Source organism: Anarrhichthys ocellatus, unplaced genomic scaffold, assembly GCF_004355925.1.
Source record: "Anarrhichthys ocellatus isolate YVR2014 unplaced genomic scaffold, GSC_Weel_1.0 scaffold3, whole genome shotgun sequence".
Lineage (NCBI taxonomy): Eukaryota > Metazoa > Chordata > Actinopteri > Perciformes > Anarhichadidae > Anarrhichthys > Anarrhichthys ocellatus.
The window spans coordinates 11,569,204-11,588,383 of record NW_022280033.1 but is presented as its reverse complement, the minus strand read 5'-3'; the positions used below and the strand labels follow the sequence as shown (position 1 = coordinate 11,588,383).

Below are 19,180 nucleotides of genomic sequence, written 5' to 3'. Positions count from 1 at the left end.
TGGGTCTTTCCCTGCTTTGTCTCAGTCCCCCCTCCCTTCCTTCTTATTTATTAATGCTCCTGCCAAACTTCTGGAGACATCACAGCCGTCAGCCGGTCACAGTGACCCAAGAAGAGCCAGACATTCTGGTCCCTGGGCCCATACACAAAGTGCGTCCTGTTTTCCTAGGGCGTGGTAGGGGTGATATTGCGGCCAGTCCCAACTGGACTTTTACGTAATTTTAGGACTCATGAGAGACATGAATCCTGTGACTAATCCTATGTCAGTGACTGTATGACTATGCCGGGGCCTGAACTGAGTTTGATACAAAAGAGTACAAAAGTAAGATTATAAAGATTACCTGAGCAAACGTATAATATAGAACCAAAATAAATGCATACATTTTACAGATAGATGAATAAACACATAGGATAACCTTGGAGAAAATAATATAGTGGCAAACACATACATTTTTCCTCCCTCACACTATACTATGACTTTTTCCACATGCTATACTATGACTTTCTATGACACACTATACTGACTTTTTCATGACTTTTTTCGACATGCTTATACTATGACTTTTTCATCATACTATAATTATTTCAACATGCTGACTTTATGACTTTTTTCGACACTGACTTTTTGTGACATTATAATATACTATGACTTTTTCATGAAAAAAGTAATATTGTAGCATGTCACATTCAAGTTTTACCACATGTCGTAAAAAAGTAATCGTAAAGTGTGACATTTAAACGAGAAAGAACTCGAGACATGTCTTACTATTTTTATTTTATTTCTACAGGAGACTTCTTCTGCCTCTCCTTGACATCCGGCTTTGTCCAGCTTCGATACAACCTCGGGGATGGCACCCACGTCTTGCAGTCTGTTCAGCGAGTGGACTTGCACGGCAGGACCTGGCACACAGTGAAGGCTGGAAGAGTTGGTCACCAAGGCTTCCTCAGTCTGGATAATAAGGAGATAAGAGAGCATGCGACTGAAGGGATGACCACCCTAGATGTTGCTACAGACATCTTTGTCGGGGGCGTGTCCACTCTGAGCTTCGTCTCTGTGGATGCAACTGAAGGGGAGCCGCTGGGCTTCACTGGGGGTTTAAGAGAACTTCTAATCAACGGTGAGGAGTTTGAGTTAACAGAGACCGGGGCGATAAGTGGAGCGAACGTAGGGGACTGGGATGGGACCGCCTGCGGGTACAAGGTGTGCCACAACGGAGGTCGCTGCAGCGCATCAGGAAGTGGCTCATTCACATGTTTATGTCTGCCATCGTGGACTAGCTCTGTGTGTAACCAGTCTGTAAGCTGTGTAAACAACATCTGCAAACAGGGTTCCTTATGTGCTCCATCTAGCGTCACCTCCTACCGCTGCATATGCCCCTTGGGGTGGGGTGGGGGGTACTGCGACACAGAAATAGCCACGGACACCCTCAGGTTTGTGGGAAGCTCATATGTTAAATATCAGGACCCGAGATACAACACAAGGAACTTTAAATACACAGAGGTTTCTTTCAGCTTCCACACACGCTCAAACGACAGCATGATAATGTGGATGGGTCGGGCCGAACATGAAGATGATGATTACCTCGCAGTTGGACTTGACAACGGCCACCTCAAAATCGCTGTCAATCTTGGAGAGAGACTTTCCGTCCCGATAGAATTCAGAAATCTCACACTGTGTTGCAACACGTGGCACAATGTCTCCATATTTTTAAACAGCACAATTATCCAGGTGTTCCTGAACTACAAGAGAGTCCTTTTCCACGACTTGGACCCATTCGAGCGTTACGTGGCCTTAAACTATGGTGGTCAGCTTTATTTTGGAGGATTTGAATTGTACCGAAATGTATCAATTGTCACTGCCGGGTTGTTTTCAAACAGCTTTGAAGGAAGTCTCAGAAATGTCTATTTGTTTAAAGATACCAAGCCGCTACTGTTTCTCAACAATAGTGAGGGTTTTAATGTTTATGAGGGCAATGAGTAGTAGTGATGCGATATAAAACTTGATATTAGTTGTGTTGTCTAAGGCCCTCCACAAGGAGATTTGTGTAACACCTGGTAGTAGTTATGTTCAGATGTAGTTATATTTTAATACTCGTTTCTTCAACACTGAAATCTCATCTGACTTTGTTATGGATCATATTGATTTTACTGGGATATGGGTACACCGTCTGATTCAGTGCTGCACACAAGTTGTATTCCCCGAGTCAGTTAATCCAGTCTGTCACCTCAAATAAATAGCTGTAATGCAACAATATAAATCTGTATTAGTTAGTTTTACCTTTAATACATTTAGAAAGAAATTAGATTTTTTTTTTAATAATCAATAAAAAAAAGATTAGCTTTATTATGAACTGTACATAAACAGTGCAAAGGCACACTTCATCTCTAATGTATATTACAAGCCAAAATGTATATACGTAAAAAAAAAGTGTTTGTAAAATATTTTAGCAATTTAAAAAAATTGAAGTAGGGGGAAAAAGCCAAGTTGCTGTTTAGATCACGGTCCTCAGTTAAATGCGTTCTCACCTTCATGCCATCTTAAACTTTTCACCACATGGTCCAAACTTGTTTTGCATGTTACTACGAGACTGAAAACATGTACTGATCAGCACAGCAGCTCAATATGAACAAGATATATATACAATAAAAAGGTTAAAATTTTAAAGTTGTTCCAATATTCTGTACTTCTTGGTTTCAAGAGAACGCGTCTTTAATACCACTGAAACTGTATTTCACTTTGGCTGCACCGTCGACAACATAAAATGGAACTCCTATGGAGGAAATGTGAAATAGCTGCAGATCGCTGGATAAAGTAACAAACAACTCCACTGTCAGCCAACACGGCCGGAGTGGTTTGAACCAGCCACGTGACCAACAAGCTAAAAGTCTTTCTTAGCAGGACTTTAAAAAACAACACAATCAACTGTCTTTTGAACTTCTCCGTCCGTTCTCATAATCAGAGTCCCGTCTGTGTCTGTGTCGGTCCTTGTGACGGCTGCTGTGATCGTCGCTGTGGTGCCTCTCTTTTCTCTTCTCACCGTAGCGGTCCTCCGAGTGTCCGTGGTGCCTGCTCCTCTCTCGCTCGTGGCTGCGTTCGTGCTTTTTCTCCCGGTCGTGGTGTCGGCTCTTTTTCCCGTGGTGAGCGTCCCTGTGATGGCTGTGCCTCCCGTGGTGGTCCCGTTCCTCCGTAGACCGCGGCCTCTCCCACGGGTCATTGTATCGCTCCTCTAGACGCTTGGGATCTTTGGCCAGGGAAGTAGGCTGGCCGGCTGGTTCCGGGTAGCTCTCGGCGTACTGCGATGATTGAAGTCCGGGAAGAATGTGTGAAGTGCTGTCCTGAGCCCACGGTGCACTGTGGTTCTGATCCTGGGTGTGTGGGCTGGACAACGTATTAGGAGGGTCCGTTGGGTGTTCGTCGCTACCAGGCACCTGGGGCTGCTGCTGCGGTGGGATTAGTGAAGCACTGTTGCATGCTGGGAAAGCTTGTGTCATTACGGAGTCGTGTTGGAGCTCAGATGCTTCCGTGTGACTTGCTGCTTGTGGTCCTTGAACTGGAGGAGGATCTACTGTCTGAGTTACTGCAGCAGCAGCCCGGAACATGCCAGGATCCTCCTTTTCACCTGCGAATGATTGAATAGTCGTTTGCTTTTCTCCCTCAGGTTTCTTCTTGGCCTGAGAAACCTGCAAGTATCCTTGGTGAAATAGTGTAACTGAATCATTTCTAGTGCTGCTCAACACAGGAACAGGTTTGGGACTCGAAGGCGCCGGGTGGCTGGCTTGATCCTTTTGTGGTGCGGTTGTTTTATCTACATTCACACTGGAATATGCTGAAGACTTTTTCAATATTCCACTTAAAGGAGGTTTAGAGACGTTGGTTTGAGCTGGAGCAGCCGGGGATTTTGACTGCGACAAAGAATTCCCTTCAAACGGAGCTTTTTCGGTTTCAGACAAAAGGCCAGAGTTGCCTTTGTTCGCAGAGGCAGCGCTGCTAGTTTCAGTCCCAATTTGAGCTGCTGACAAGCTTGCCAGGAACGCTTCGGTCGATACATCTGGAGGCTTATCTTTCAGAGAGACTGGTGCACTACGGGTCACCACTGCAGGATCCTTTCCTGATGAGTTGTTAGCAGCGGACGCATCAGTCGGACCGGATACTTCCGGTTCAGCTTTAACAGCTTTAGCTTCTTTCTTCTTGAAGACAAAGCGCTCTCGAGGAGCAGCAGCTGTTGGACTTTTAGAGTTTTCCGTTGAGGCCTCTGTTGCATGTTTAACTCCAACATCTGGCAGAGGTGGCAATTCCCCACCCCAGCCCAATAACACACCTGGGAGAAAACGCAGTGGTTTTTGGGGTTCCTGACTGTTGGTCTCCTCTGATGCAGATGGTTCTTCTGGAGATTCTGTAATTGGCTCATCAACATCTTCAGGCGTGTTAAGAGGTTTGTCTTTCTCTTTTTTATGTGCAGCAGTCAAGGAAGAGAGGAATTGTATCTCCTCCTCCTCTTTTGCTCGGGTTTCTTTTGTGGAGATGGTGATGGGCTTGATTTCAGGAACAATCCTGGCAGTTTCATTCATGTCCACGGGAAGAAAATCACTTTTCGGTCTCTGGCGAATTATGAGTCCAAGGAGAAGATTGGAGCGGTTGTTTTCTAAACCTGTAAAATGAAAAGATGAATGAAGTTTAAAAGATGAGAAAACGTAAGATCATTGACAGAGAGAAGATAAATTAGGTTTCTGTGTTCAGGTTACCTGGCCCATCAAAGGGAACGAGCTGATGTGGAACTTTTTCAGTGGCCCCCAAAGGTATGAGATACATGTCCTTCACTTGTTTGAGGTTATTGGACACGACCCCGAAACGCCTACGACTGCTGAAGTAGGCGAACAGAAGAGTATAGGAAATCTCATCTTCCTCCGTCTCGGGGGAGAAGCGAATTAGACACACCTCCTTTAATAAAAGAAAACGCACGAGTCAGTCAAATCTGCAATCCATGTGCAAGAAGTTGACCATAACTCTTCAATGGAGCAGCTTTATAATGCATCACATGAAATCGGGATGTTAATTGTGTGACGTAAGCTGCTCTTTTATGTAATTCTGGGTGATTATATTCAATGACTGCATTTTATTATAGGCTGTTTAATCCCCTTTAAGAAGGAAAGCTGCCCAAAAACTCACCTTTGTTCCAGTTGCCCGAATCTTCTCCAAGTAGTCCCACACCGTCTGTGGACTGATCCTTCCGCCAACTTGAACGCTGTCTGGAAGGTCCTATTGAGAGAAAAAGACAAACCTCACTGACAGTACTTCAGTCTAAGACACTTTGCAGCAGCTATTCAAACTTGATGTTCAGTTGTTGTCCACTTTACCTCAGTCACGTTATCCAAAATGCCTGAGACGGGGAAAGCTTTAGTCATAAACTTTGCCACAGAGTGCATATGAATCAGTCCTTGCCACAGGGAGGTCAGGTTAATAAGGAAAGCGGCCTCTTCCTCTCTTCCAGCTTTATGATCCGACCTGTGACAAAGATGACGAAAGCGGATGGAGCAAACTTTGCAAAAAAAAACGAGATGAACACTAGAACCACAGTGTCGGACATAACTGCTGACCTTCCCTCGTAGCCCGACTGAGCGTTTCGGAAGCTCTCTTCTAAAACGGTGAGGTGCAGATCGTCGTCGACGGCAGGTTTCGCTGTGCTCTGCGTCTCCTCTGCTTTGGTGGACTGCCTCCTAACCACTGTAGTAGCAACTTTGACCACTTTGGTTGGTGCCTCCTCCACGGGGGGCGCCATACGACCTTATTGAAAAGAAAAAAACATAACATGACAAGTTGGTAACAGAAGATGGTGACACATCAGCAGACTAAATGGCAAAAAAAGGGCTTAATGAAGATGAATTTTCTCCTTGTTTACCTGTGCAGATTTTGCAGTTTAGGTCAAATAAGTGAGACTTGTGTTGGCTGGTGGTGTCTTTCCCCACGTCGCCACTCACTGCTTTGTTCTCCGGGGTATTCGGAGGTTCCACTGAGTCTTCTGTTGCTTTAGAAGGAGGCTCAAGCTGCCGAGGAAAAGAATAAATACAATGAAGCACACTACTCACCCTCTTCTACTAGTAAACATACAGCACTATTTGTCGTGTCCCTTACCTCTGCAGGCTCAGGTGCCTTCACTGGTTCTTGGCTCTCAATTTCTATTTCACCTTTGTGTGTGATCTTAGTGATCGGCCGCCTCTCTGCCTCTCTTTGCTCTTTTTCAATCATCTCAATGGTCTGTAAAATGAGGAACATATCGCTTTTTAGAGGTCTATTGAATGTTTTGCATTCCAAAATACAACCACAGTTTTTCGAAAAAAATTATAAAAAGAGAACAATGTTAATACTACTTACTGAGCTTAACGCTGTGATTTTATGCAAAACAATTAGTAAGAAAACAACAGCAAAGACTAAAGCAGCACTTACATGTCGGTTCTCCCTTTGTCGCCAAGCAGCCAATTCTTTCGAGGCCAGTTCCTCAGGGCTCATTCGAATCAGGTTACCAGGAGAAATTTCTCCTTTGAGAACCCTCTTAAAGAGGACCTAAAAAACACAATTAAAACAAATAAAAACAAGGCAAATGTAACTTTGTATGTACCAAAATGCAACACAAAGAAACTTTACAGTTGGACCCTGCCTGATCTGAAATGGTACTCACATTATTTTTAGTATCTTTGAGGTTAAACATCAAGCTTCTGTACTTGTTCTTGTATTTGTTGTCGGTGTCTTTGTACAAGTAAAAAAGCTCTTTCTCCGTCTTCTTGGCGACTTCAGTGGCCCTCTCCACTGACACGTTCAAATCGGACTCCTTCAACCTGAAAGGCAGAAAGCGTCACGTGTTTGATGCTTGTAGAAGATTCGGTATTTTTTTTTTCAGTATTTACACAATTCTTTGAATTACTTTCACTCATGAAATACTTACCTCTGTATAAGTATTTCTTTCAGAGAATCACGCACACTTCGTCTAATTGCCTCCACAGACACAGGTTTCTTTGAAGCTGAAGTCTTACTTTTTGTCTCTAGTTTCAGATGAACACCTGTGAGGAGAGAAACAACAATATCTGCTGAACAGGAGGGTGAAAATCTGTGACCGCAAGGATTACAAAATATGAATCATTAAACAGAGTTGCGATAACGTAATCTAACAAGAAGAAGATGCACAGCTGGGAGAAAGTTACTCAATCAAGTTACTCATTTATAGAAGAAAAACCTGCAGTCACCCTGTGTATGAAAAATAAATAGATATGTCATGTGTTGTTCCTTTCTTTGTTCAGTCTTGTAATAGCATTGACCCGTGTACACAGCCTGGTGCATGTACTACGAAGCAAGTTCAACAATCCCTGGATATCTTCTTATTTTATTATTATCACGTTAAGCGGTCACATGATGCTGGTTATCATCCTCGGTAAGTAAGGTGGTGTTTCAGGTACAGTATGTCGTAAAAAAATCCCATTAAAAATGTAATAATATGGCATGTTGTGCAAGAATTTAAAAAACGTCAGTACAGTATAAAAATGTAATGGTATAGTATGTCACAAGCTATAATTACTGCCTCGTAGCCTCCAACAAACAACCATGTTGCAGTTTAAATCAATGTCTCTCCTAAATGTTATCACTGTTAGTTATCCTATTAGACATTTGTGTGAAATTGTTTATTATTAGCATATGTATCCATTGAGTGATGGCCAAAGACGTGTTTTGTGAGTGACTTGACCTTTGACCACTAAAATCTAATGAATTAGCTTAGCCAACGCTAGCTCACGACATTAGATTCGAGTGCTTTCGTCGGGGTCCACTCTGCCATCTTAATACCGACGTCTGTTACTTTCTTTCGGTAAGTCCATAGAATTAAATATTCAAGACTGCTTTTTTGATGTTGCATCCCATTGCCAGGCATAGAAGGCATGTTCAAAGTTTAAAACATAAAGACATGACGGGGACCAACAGTAAGCAAGGTATCTATAGGACTACATCTAAGCAACACATTCAGTTATTTGAATACACAAATTTAATTGTAGTCATTACTCGTTCTCTTGATGGGTCAGTGATGTTATACGTCTATTACTTTACATATTCACACCGTCCTACTGCATTTGACAGCTGCAACGGTGTTTGTTTTAACCGGATAACGACTTTGATTAGCCTGTAACCTCTTAGTATTTGTGTAATGTTGTTTTTCGATCCACATACAGAGATTTAAATGGTCAGTAGACGGTTCTTTTTTATGAGTTGATTGTTATCTCGAACATAACTTGCTCCGGAGCAGGTTAGGTGTGCAGCATAAGTTCACATGGTGACCTAACCCTGGTAAGAAGGAAAACACAGTTGTAACCCTAAAAAAAAAAAAAACAGAGTGAAACCTGAAGTTACCTTGCTAAACACAAATCCTGCTTCATAGTACAGGTCTCTGGTCTTGAACCCAACATGTAACACAAATCAGAACAAGGCAAAAACAAACTACTAAATACCTGTTTTATGAGCTGCTTCTCTGACATCTGTGGACTGCCTTCTATCAGGATCCTTTTTTAAGAGAAAAGTGCAAAAAGCATATTAGGCACATTTTTCATTCTTTCAGTCATTGAAGAAAATATCCACAAAATTGAAAAAGACACCACATAAAATATTATAAACCCCCCCCCAGCCAAAGTTAAAACAAAATACAGGGTGAGTTTTATGTTAACCACACACACGTGATCCGTCTCTACAGGCAAAGTTAAAGCAAGAAGACACGGACCCTTGTGTCGCGGTAACACTGGCTATTATTAATATCAGAGGACCAATTAGCTGGGGGAACAAATAAAACATCCTTTGTATATAAAACATTTAAATGAATGCATGATCTAACAGCTACTATAGGACACGATGTACGTGTCTTACTGGTTTGACTGATGCGAGCTTCTGGGAGGGTCCCGGTTGGGGCTTGGGAGGCAGCTTTAGATCCTGTACTTCAGTCTTAGCTTGAACTTCTGGTTTGGCTGCACTCGGTGGCTCTGGCGCCGCCTTTTTGCTCTCCTCCTCACAGCACTTCAAGCACACATACATCTGATCCTCCTCCTCCATTTCACGGACCTTCGTCAGGTCAAGACCAACGCAGTCGCCATGGAACCAGTCGTCACAGCGACCGCAACCTACCATGAACCTAAAAAAAAAGAAAAAAAAGGACAGATATTATCAAAAGGTGTTTTTGCTGAAAAGCTTTCCAAGAGACAGAGAGACGGATGACACTAATATTACAATTCCCTTCTTGTTTAATTAAGCACATATTTGACTGAAAGCCAGTCGGGTCATAATTGTACAAATGCTGTGGTTCACCAGCTTTGATGTTCCCATAATCATACCCATCCTCTCAAGTCTTACAGGCACAGCTCACCCAAAATCTAAAACACATATTTCTCCTCTTACCTGTAGTGCTATTTATTACTCACGATTGTTTTGGTGCGAGTTGGCTGGAAGTCAACAGCAATGTGTCCGGTAACTCAAGATTATCAATAGACCTGGTTGTCAGTTTGTGGATTATCAATACAACAATCTAGAGTGATAAATAGCACCACAAGTAAGTGAAAAATATGTATTTTTGCTTTTGGGGTGCACTGTCCCTTTTGACATTTTAATGTTGTTCACACGTGTGCAACAATCTAAACACCTTACCTGTCGAGTTAAATTCACAGCATTGCGTCATTAAGTTTGAGTAACAAAATAATGATCTCGCAACACTTACATGTTATTGTGGTGTTTTTTGCAAAGGCCACAGCAGTTGTTTCCATCCCACGCAGTCTCGCTGTTAGCCGGTTGCTCCTCGGCCGTTTCCTTCTTCACAACAGGAGCATTGTCTGGAATAAACAGCTGCGGCTCATCCACAGAGATGCTTCTTGCCGTTTTGCTTTTCTGTCTTTGAAGGATCTTTTCTGGCTTTTTCAGTTTGGGCTTTTCGTGACCTTCCTCTGGCATTTTTAGAGAAGGGCCTAGGCAACCGTGCGTCGGATTAGCGGTCTCAACTTTGGAGATATTGGGAGGATGAAGATGTTTCGTTGGTCCCTGCTGGTCGACTCGGTTGCCAGATGAAGGGCTCTTCTTCGCCACAGAGCTCGGTGTACTTGGCAGTTTTGGCTTCACTTTATTCTCTCCTGTGTCCTGTGTCTTCTGCATCTTAGTAGCATGCTCACTTTGGGTGTTTTCTGCTGGCCTTTTCAAAGGTGAAATGTCTTTCTTTTCCTTTGGAGATTTGATTTTGTGCAGGTCTCCTCTTTGGATTTTGGATGGCATGCTTTGGGACACTTTATGTCCCTTAATCATGTTGTTTGGTTTACCTGAAACCAAGTCCTTATTCTTGTTAGAGGTCAGTCCCTGTTTGGACTTTAACAGTGTTTGGGCCACAAACTGTTGTTTTTCCTTATCATCAGTCTTGTTACCAACAGCGGTTCTGTTATTCTCAATGTTTTGTGGCTCTTTGATGTCATGTTTTGCTTCACTGACTGACTTTTCTTTTTCAGGAACACTCAGATTGTCGAGATTTGTCTCCTGCGTTTCGGTGCTCCCCGTTGAAGTCCCGTTGGAGGTCTGCACGTCGTTAGGATTCACATACGGGCCCAGCCCGAGGGCTCCATCATCCGCAGAGCTCTTCTCAATTACATCCACCTCTGCCACATTCTCAGGTGTGGGATTCTCTACATTGACAGCATTATCTGTCAGCACGGCATACGTAAGACCACCGTCAAGGCCTGCAGACTGGCTCGCTTCAACATTCTGTGTGTAAGAGGGTCCTGGAAGCAGTTCAATCCTGAATCCTGCAATTGTGACTGTCAATCGTCTCAATACAACAGAGGGATTCAGCCATAAAACACCATCGAGATTGTTAAAATCAACACGCCCTCCCAGAGTTAATTCTCTCTTCAGTTGGGAGCCTTTAACTCCTTTCTCAATAAGAAAGGAGTTGTGTAGCCTGTTCGCTGGTTTCCTTCCAGCTCGTACTCGGATCATGGTTTTGGTGGATGAGTTGGCGGGTTGTGGACTACTGCTATGTTCTGTTTCAACAAGAAGAGACCAAACATAGAAAAGATCTGTGTCACGCCATCTCGAATTTGAAGGTGCTATGTGGTGGAAACAGCAATCTAAATGAGCAACTCACCGGATTCTAAGTTACGTGGACGTTTCTTCCGCCTGGCAACAGGTTGCTTGGCTTGTGTAATCTCTGCAACTTTTAGTTCGCTGCTTGGGCCTGTGGATGCTGAACCATCAGCGAGAACTGCAACAGCCAGAACAAATAAAATATAGTTTATTTCCCTGTGTATTAATAGAAATGCAAATCTGCTAAAAAAAAAAACTAAAACAATATTTACCACTGATAGAAGTAAAAATGGCAATCTCAACAGTTGAAGATTAGCTAGTTGGCTGACACTGATGATGTATTATTGTATCTGTGTCTTTAAAATTCAATTGATAGAAGAGATATCCGCACACTTAGATCTATGCAGAGTACACTTTATTTTAGCTTTCTGTCTAAAGGACCTTCACCAGAGCGTCATGATGAAGGTCCATTAGACCCAAAGCTAAAATAAAGTGTTCTGTGCATATATATACGATATCTAACTGTGCGGTTAGAGGGTGGCTTACTTAAGATAGCTGTGGTATCCTGCATGCTCTTTAAAATCTAATAACATGAAAATAAATTGGAAAAAAAACACCATTGAGTCTTGGTGATTTTGATCTCAAACAAAAATAAAACACAGTTTGAATGTGATGTATATCATCTGCTAATGCTGACATTAAAATGTTTGCGTACAAAAAGATGTTGACAGTTTTCCCTGCATACCTAAAACTAGGGAGGTATGCCGGTGTGATTTGTTTTATGCACCTGAAAAGCTGACGAAAAATTCAAAACTAAGCATATCAGAGAATAGATAGTTGGAACAAGTATAAATAAACATTTTTAACGTCTTGTGACATACCTGTTGAGCCAGCAATCTGAAAAGTGGAGTCCTCATTGTCCAGCAGATTGAACTGAGAGCTTGCACATCCAAACATGGGGTCTTTGTCGCTGAGCATGTTCTTCAGTGACTCTTCCAGTCGGGGTCCTGTCCCAAACTCATTACCGGCTTCACATTCCAAATTCTGACCTGTTATCAGGGAGTCGTCCAACTGGTCACTGGGTATTAAATGATTAATGTCCACAATATCCATGAATGCTCCTGCCTTCCTGTATTAAAACAACACAGACAGAAGAAGGGAAAGCAGGAATCAAATGACCCATTTTGATAAAAAAATTGATATAAATAATGCTTCAAAACAACCATCATGTATCATATCCATCTAACCAGGCTAGAGAGGATCTGAGTAGATATTCAGTGGCAACAGGCGAAACATACGGTTTAAAACCAAATGAGATCAGCATCCCTTGATTAGTGACTTCAAAATAAAATAATCAACAACATCAACATGAGGGACAACATAAACTCAAAGGAAACGCATGCATTCACACCGCTCTTTGTCAGTCAAACGGGATTTAAATTGATTAAAAGGGATTCTCTTGTCTAAATGTACAAGCTTCTGCAGATTGTTCCACTTTTGTGGAGCATAGTATTTAAGGGCCAACTTCCAAATCTCCGTATTAACTTGATGATTTTCGGCGACCAATTAGTCTCGGGACCTGGCCAGTGTGAAATTAATCTATAGTTAGAAATACATGCAAGATACTCAAAAAGTGCTTTGCACTACACATTTCTACTGGCTTTGGGTTTCCTTATTAAGTAATTTATTTTGAATTTTCTATTTTCAGATCATGTGATGATAAACAAAAGGGGAAACTGCAGTAATATTTGAGGTGAACCAGAAAGGCAAAGGCAACATTCAGGATTAATGTGTTAGAGTAACCTACCCACCATATATTCTGAAATCTGCTGTTATTCAACCGATAGCAGGCATAACATGTAAATTTAAGATGTAGCTAAAGAAGTGTTTAACCTTTTTTTTTATTATTATTAAAAAATAAAGAAAATTAAGGTTTAAGGACTAAAAACACAGTATTTGCATATTAGTTTAGCTTGAACCAAAACTATTGAAAATGTGGATAACCTCGATTGGTTTCCTTGTTATCGGACAGCTTTCAAACTGTCAACTGTGAGGTCCCCTGTGCCCTAAATGGTTGGTCTTTCAGGTTCAAACTATGTTCAAGAACTCTCGCATGTAGGAAAACACACGAAATGTGTTTGATTTCAGGCGGAATGCCCCTTACAGTTGTTGGAAATAGAGCGACGGACAGTATAAAACTTTAACGTTAAACGCTGCCTGTCTTGCTGTCCTACATTAAGCCATTATCTCAGTTTTGGCCATTTCCTCCGTGGCTCGTTCACGTTTACATTACCGAGCTAACAACAGGTTCGAGGTACATTAACGCAAGTGCAAGGAAACTATTGCTATGGCACACTTGGAGAACCTGCAAAGAGAGAAGCTAATGTTAGCTTTACTGCAAGTTACCGTTTTTAGATCACGTTACAACAGCACAACCTTGAGCAGGCCAGAACTCAACAGTGCTCATGTGAAAATACGACTTAGATATGTTGGCAAATCTCTAGAAGTGTTGATTTAATGCCACCTAATACGACTTAATGCCCACATGAATAACCGCGTTTCTGTGTACAGGTTCTCCCATTGAAGTGTTTCTAGCTAGCATGCTAACGTTACAGGACTGCTAGCGACAACCCGCTGCACAACGTTAGCGTTAGCATGTACGATGTTAGCAAGCTAACGGTAACTTATGAAGGAAGTTATCACCCAAGGTACCTCACTGTTTTAAACTCAAACACTGTTCCTATATAATATCATTTAAAACAATAAAATATGTGGCAGAAAAGCTAAGAATATGTGCAAGAAAATGTAAATATTAGACAGTTCGATGCTAAATCTGTCAGACTAGCTAGGTCGCTTTAGCATAGCCTAGGCCTCGAGTTACCAAGTTTGTTTGTAGCCTGAGTGCTCATAACGGCCGTTAGATGATCACGCCCACATGCATCTGTTCCATCGCGTGCAGTTTGGATCTTTTGACACATTTCTCTTAATATACAAGTGTCTTACCTCTCCCTTTGCTGCAATATCGTACCCAACGCGAATAGGATTACATACTAGCACAGCTGCTCCCAGTAACTTCCTCCAACTCGGCCGTCATTCGTGCTGCTGCTGCAAAGCCCCTGACAGGCAGCGCTGTGTGTCACGTGTCTTCTGTTTACAGGTAGCATAGCAGCTGATAGTACAGACATAGCACGTATCCACAGCGTGGGTTTATTCTGTAAGTGCAGAGGGTTCAACAGTCCTGAAGAGACTTTGTTGTTTAAGTCAACTTTTCGAACTGTCACACTTGGAGAAAACAATGGATTGTTTGATTTATTTCCAGATGAAAAAAGTGAAATATTTGACACCCTCTTGCCTGGAAAGCCAATGTATTTATTTTTTACATTTGAAAAGGAGAGTCTAGCCTTTTGTGTCAAATTACCTGCATGCAGGAACCAAAGGATATTTTTAAACTGTTAAGCAAAAAGACAAGTCAAAAGTCCATAATAAAAAGGATAAAAAGTGTGGTCCCCACACAATCACAATAGTGTCCACAATCATGTTCTTTTTTACATACTCTTGTTTTAGATTCATTTAGAGATTTCAATCATATATTTCAGTTTGATACATCTACCCCATAACTATAGTTTAAAAATTGTATTAAGTCCTAATCCAGTTTTTAAATGTGAAACAACACCATATGAAACAGCTGCCTCTATGACTTAAATCACAGTGGGGGATGGTCACACTATCTCATTTAAATTCTTAATCAGGTTTGTAGATAGTGAGTGTCTCTGTTTGAGCCGCCATTGTTTCAGAGGATTAGGCAAGGCCAAAAATGCTGCTGGCCAAATGAAGAGGAAGTTCATGAATGAGGCTGTTGTTATGTCTACAACCCCCAAATAGTCCATTTCTACCAGAAGTGCTTGAAAAACACTATAAACACTTGTGATGAAACTATCCATGTGATGAAAAAGAAAATGTCAGATATGTTTCACAGACTTACAGTACTTAAATCAATACATTTTAACAGCTCATTTTATTGACAAACCTGAGCTGATCAATATCATGTAAAATGTTTGGACCTTATTCGAATCGAGTGGAGTTGGTTTCGGGTTGACAAACAGAAATGGGAGGAAAAAAAACTAACACAATGTAAAAGAGAATTTAATAGAATAACTCAGAGATCCTACATCAGCATATGTTCTATGCAATCCAGAATTCACGGGGAAAGCAAAACTAGTCTAATGTATGGACTCTACTCTAATATCCACCATCTTCTAGTTTTCACTATATGTGCAGTACAGTACCGAACTTGAACATCACAGATTAGAAAGACGAAGCTACAAACAACCGTAGCAAATGCCCAATAAGAGTGATCCAAACCATAGTGAATTAGTAAAAAACATAAGAAATACCGTTCACGATATTATGGAATAAATGAGGATTAAAATTGTAAAAATGGTTATTGGGATAACTGCTCTTTTCGTCTTTCATTTGGTTCTAATCCATACCACAGACCATCATGATCCACTGCTGCCCAGGCCATTCGTTCTGTGGTGAAGGTGGCTGCCCACTGTCCTGATGGAGAAACTACAATAGCACCCCCTGCACCAAGGACACGGTCTCCCATGTACTTCAGAGACAACTGAGAAGAATCGGCGAGTGATTTACCTGCGGAGGCGAAGAGAAAAAATGGAAAATGGTTGGTAAATACCACATCTCACTGAGTCCTACGATATCTAGTTTTTTTTCAATTTTATTCAGCTAATAATGCCTTTAGTATGAAATAGAAGCTTGTCTCTCCCTCATTTAATAATTGCAGCCATTGTTAAAATCACACTATCAAATAAAATCCTGAAAAAGAAATATCACACATGTGACTTGTCTAAATAGTTTTAAAGTTTGATACTTCACCTTGTTCAACAAGTGAAAGAATGAGTCTGGCCAATGTGACTTTAAGAATAGACTCTCCGTGACCAGTACAAGACACTGCACCGATAAAGTTGTCTGCGTATCCGCCAGAGCCTTATTTACAAGGGAGAACATGAAAACAATAAAAACATGAAATCAACTTTTTTTATTTCTATTTTTTTTTTTAAACTGCTCAATTTCACACATTGGTGTCCCCAAATATTCTAAGACAAAAATAAAAATAAAAAATAATAATAAAAAAAGTCGAGAGTAAATAAATAAATCTGCTCTGAAAGTGTAGCTTGTTTGGATAAAGTAACTTAAGTGATAAACTCTAAATTTATAATAATGATAATATTATAATTTATTAAGAATTTAACTGAAGCTGACAGTGTAAAATGTGCTACTTGAGACAGTGCAAGTAAATTAAGTCATACCGATGATAGGAGAGTCTCCCACTCTGCCAACCATTTTATTTCTGATCCCACCAGTTGATGTTGCACATGCAACATTGCCCGCAGAGTCCACAGCCACTGCCCCAACAGTATCATGGGCCCTAGAATGACAAGAAAAGGTGAATGAGAAAGACATATTTTATTTAGAAAGGATTGACTTTGTCGAGTGTGAAGAGGACAACTTGAAAACATCTTCTCCTGCAGTATTAACGTGTAGAGATTTATGAGGAAATCTATGTTCAGACTAGAAAATGAAGTGAAACACTGCAAATACTTACCACTGACAGTTAAAATCCTCCATTACTCCAGCAACATAATTCTTGTTTTTCCTCCACTCCTTCATCTCATTCTCAGTCACCAGTGTATCAGTGGGAACTGTGGCCATGCCAATGCTCTCTGCAAACAGGTTTGCACCTCTGCTTGTCAACATGACGTGGGCTGTCTGAAAGTTTAAATGGCAGCAGACGTGTAAGAAAAAGCTCAAACAGAAAATGGATTTCAAAACATACGATTGTTGGGTAATTATAACACCTCAATGCTTTTGTTCATTGCACAAAAAAAAGCGGGTTTGCTATTAGAAACATTTATTTAAAATATCAAAATCACTAATCAAATCAGTGTCGTTCTAACCATCAGTGGTCTCTTACTGTTTCTTTTAAAGAGAGACAAAATCAAAGTATTTAAGATGATACCTTTTCCATCACGGCCCGTGCCAGTGACACAGGATTGGCAATGTTCTTCACTGAAGACACCGCACCGCTGGCAAGTGTCCTTCCATCCATGATAATGGCATCCAGCTCTACCTCTCCATCAGCATTCAGCACTGCTCCGTGCCCTACAATCACAATCAGTGACTAACTTAAGCAATGGCTCAGACAAAACAAATGATGCATATGTTCTCAGAAGCTGCACAGCTGATAGCGAGTGACCACGTAAACTGGAAGATCTTCATCAATGCTGAGAATCTAAATGAATAAAATCAGACAAGAGAGGGTGTGAGAAAAGACAGGCTGGAGATACGATGACCCTCCTCCTCCTACTTCATGTGCAGAGGTGTTATGTTGCCTGCTACATCCTCACAGGTCCACAGGGTGGTGACAAAGCAGTACAGTAGAGCACAGTGCTCATGACAGATACATCATTGATATCCGGTTTGTATTCCCTTGTACAGATTTTGTTGGTGCATAAAAATGCATCTAAACATTTGCATTGGTGTTTATGTATAATTTGAAAGCTTCTAAGGTCTGAAATGTAGTTTTAATGTAGACTAATTGTATACAAATTAAGTTAATACACATGGCTATGTAAAGCATGTTGGCAGATGAAAACTATACGCACAGGCAAGATAAGTATCACTGTGCTAATAGTTGCAGCTAATGTTAATAGGCTTGGTAAAGTACCAGAAGATTGTTATTTTGTACAGTGTGTCTACCTTCTATTGGGGCAAGTCATTGTTTTTCAAGCGTGCTGGAATCACCAGAAGAGCAAAGCGATTGGACATAATCTAAAATGTAGATTAGATTTTTGAGCAGACTCTATTTGGGATTAAAGCCAGATTATGAGGATGAGCCCCACAATCAGTCAGCAACCTCGTGGTGTTGCCAGTCTAGATGAATGTTGGCAACACCACCAGCAGATGGAGACATTGAGTCACAGACAAGTTAGGCTAATGAAAAGGCACCCTAAATCCAGAGATACCCTTACTGGAGGTAGAACAAAGTACAGCAATGTTTTCATATCCTCTTAGGTCTCCTACATATGAAATTAATTATGTTATATTAAAAAAAGTGGTCAAATTGTCCTGCAAAAAATCCAATAAACTGGCAACTGAGTGTATAAAACTGTTTTTCAATTGTAATTTGTAAAATATAGATTTTAAATGTATACTTGTGTGTGTGTGTGTGTGTGTGTGTGTGTGTGTGTGTGTGTGTGTGTGTGTAAGTGTGTCTATATGGTTAATAAATCTTGAAAATAATGATTCTGTACAGTATACCTGCATCAAACACAGTGTTATCTTCCAGACCCCTCACAGCTGCCTCAACAGCATCCAGTGCACTTCCTCCTCTTTGCAGCACTGAAAACCCGTCACATGCTGCAACCTTCACTCCATCAACAGAAGCCTTGGCCAGGCCGTTTGGTATTGCCCACGCACCACCATGCACCACTATGACTGCCGACATCTTTAGGTTCCTGTAAGAAAAAGACAGCGTTGTTCATTGAGGCTCACAAAATGCATACCAGAGGAGATATTGGTTTACTGATATCTACACAATCGTGTCTGTGCCTTTGTGGTTATCACTCAAATCGCTGGCAAATGTTTCTGAGCTTAATTTAAGTGCTAACTTTAGTCCCATCCAAATCAATCCTCTTGTCGATAGTGACACTGGCTCACTGCGTATGACACTTGACCCTATTGTCCCTCGAAAAAAGAAGATAATAAAACAAAGGAAGTTAGCCCCGTTTTATAACCCTCACACCCATTAATTAAAGCAAACATTGCGTAATCTTGAAAGGATATGGCGTTCTACAAGAATCTTGGTTAGTCTGGCAAGATAGTCTCATCTATGACTCATCTATAATATAGGCCGACACAGAGTCACAGCTCTAGCCATGTATTCCCATAGTCCTCACTCGGTAGTAACAACTTCAGAGAGAGAGACAAAACTAATCACCTCCTGCCCTCAACCAGTGCCGATTTATCCTCATACTTAGGATCCTTAGAAACGGATGTACAACCTGAGATACATATATATATA

The 19,180-nt window shown here is 41.2% G+C and overlaps 3 protein-coding genes across 6 annotated transcripts in view; 1 reads left to right on the top strand and 2 right to left on the bottom strand.

Annotated features, from left to right (window-relative positions):
• The window catches only part of eys (eyes shut homolog), a 154,088-nt gene extending 151,304 nt beyond the window's left edge, over positions 1-2,784 (top strand). For all 4 annotated transcript variants that reach the window (XM_031873088.1, XM_031873083.1, XM_031873080.1 and 1 more), the window contains one exon: positions 788-2,784. In XM_031873088.1, coding sequence (XP_031728948.1) covers positions 788-1,980 — 1,193 coding nt within the window. In that variant the 3' untranslated portion in view covers positions 1,981-2,784. The remainder of the gene's footprint in view (positions 1-787) is intronic.
• phf3 (PHD finger protein 3) lies at positions 766-14,233 on the bottom strand. Its single transcript, XM_031873106.1, has 16 exons — positions 14,083-14,233; positions 11,961-12,208; positions 11,141-11,257; positions 9,734-11,036; positions 8,893-9,154; positions 8,484-8,535; positions 6,938-7,052; positions 6,674-6,830; positions 6,442-6,558; positions 6,130-6,252; positions 5,897-6,041; positions 5,595-5,781; positions 5,355-5,502; positions 5,167-5,256; positions 4,743-4,938; positions 766-4,648 (listed from the first exon to the last, which is right to left on the bottom strand). Exons 2-16 carry the CDS (start codon positions 12,190-12,192, stop codon positions 2,919-2,921), a joined length of 4,974 nt encoding a protein of 1,657 aa, XP_031728966.1. The 5' UTR covers positions 12,193-12,208; positions 14,083-14,233; the 3' UTR covers positions 766-2,918.
• A 338-nt stretch (positions 14,234-14,571) lies between these two features.
• LOC116378195 (isoaspartyl peptidase/L-asparaginase) overlaps positions 14,572-19,180 on the bottom strand; it is a 5,217-nt gene continuing 608 nt past the window's right edge. Inside the window, exons 2-7 of the mRNA XM_031840017.1 lie at positions 18,418-18,614; positions 17,117-17,259; positions 16,746-16,866; positions 16,407-16,547; positions 15,973-16,083; positions 14,572-15,729 (exon numbers count right to left, since the gene is read on the bottom strand). Of these exons, the coding sequence (XP_031695877.1) occupies positions 15,521-15,729; positions 15,973-16,083; positions 16,407-16,547; positions 16,746-16,866; positions 17,117-17,259; positions 18,418-18,604 (912 nt within the window). The 5' untranslated portion in view covers positions 18,605-18,614 and the 3' untranslated portion in view covers positions 14,572-15,520. The remainder of the gene's footprint in view (positions 15,730-15,972; positions 16,084-16,406; positions 16,548-16,745; positions 16,867-17,116; positions 17,260-18,417; positions 18,615-19,180) is intronic.

What these genes read in the sequence shown, in the direction of transcription:
- phf3 (XM_031873106.1), bottom strand. Translation starts at nt 12,192, where the DNA reads ATGGATATTGTGGACATTAATCATTTAATACCCAGTGACCAGTTGGAC. An exon ending in GACAAAGGGAGAACCGACAT is followed by an intron (nt 6,253 to 6,441) that starts GTAAGTGCTGCT and finishes CTCATTTTACAG; the next exon opens with ACCATTGAGATGATTGAAAA. An exon ending in AGGCACCTGAGCCTGCAGAG is followed by an intron (nt 6,042 to 6,129) that starts GTAAGGGACACG and finishes TTTCCTCGGCAG; the next exon opens with CTTGAGCCTCCTTCTAAAGC.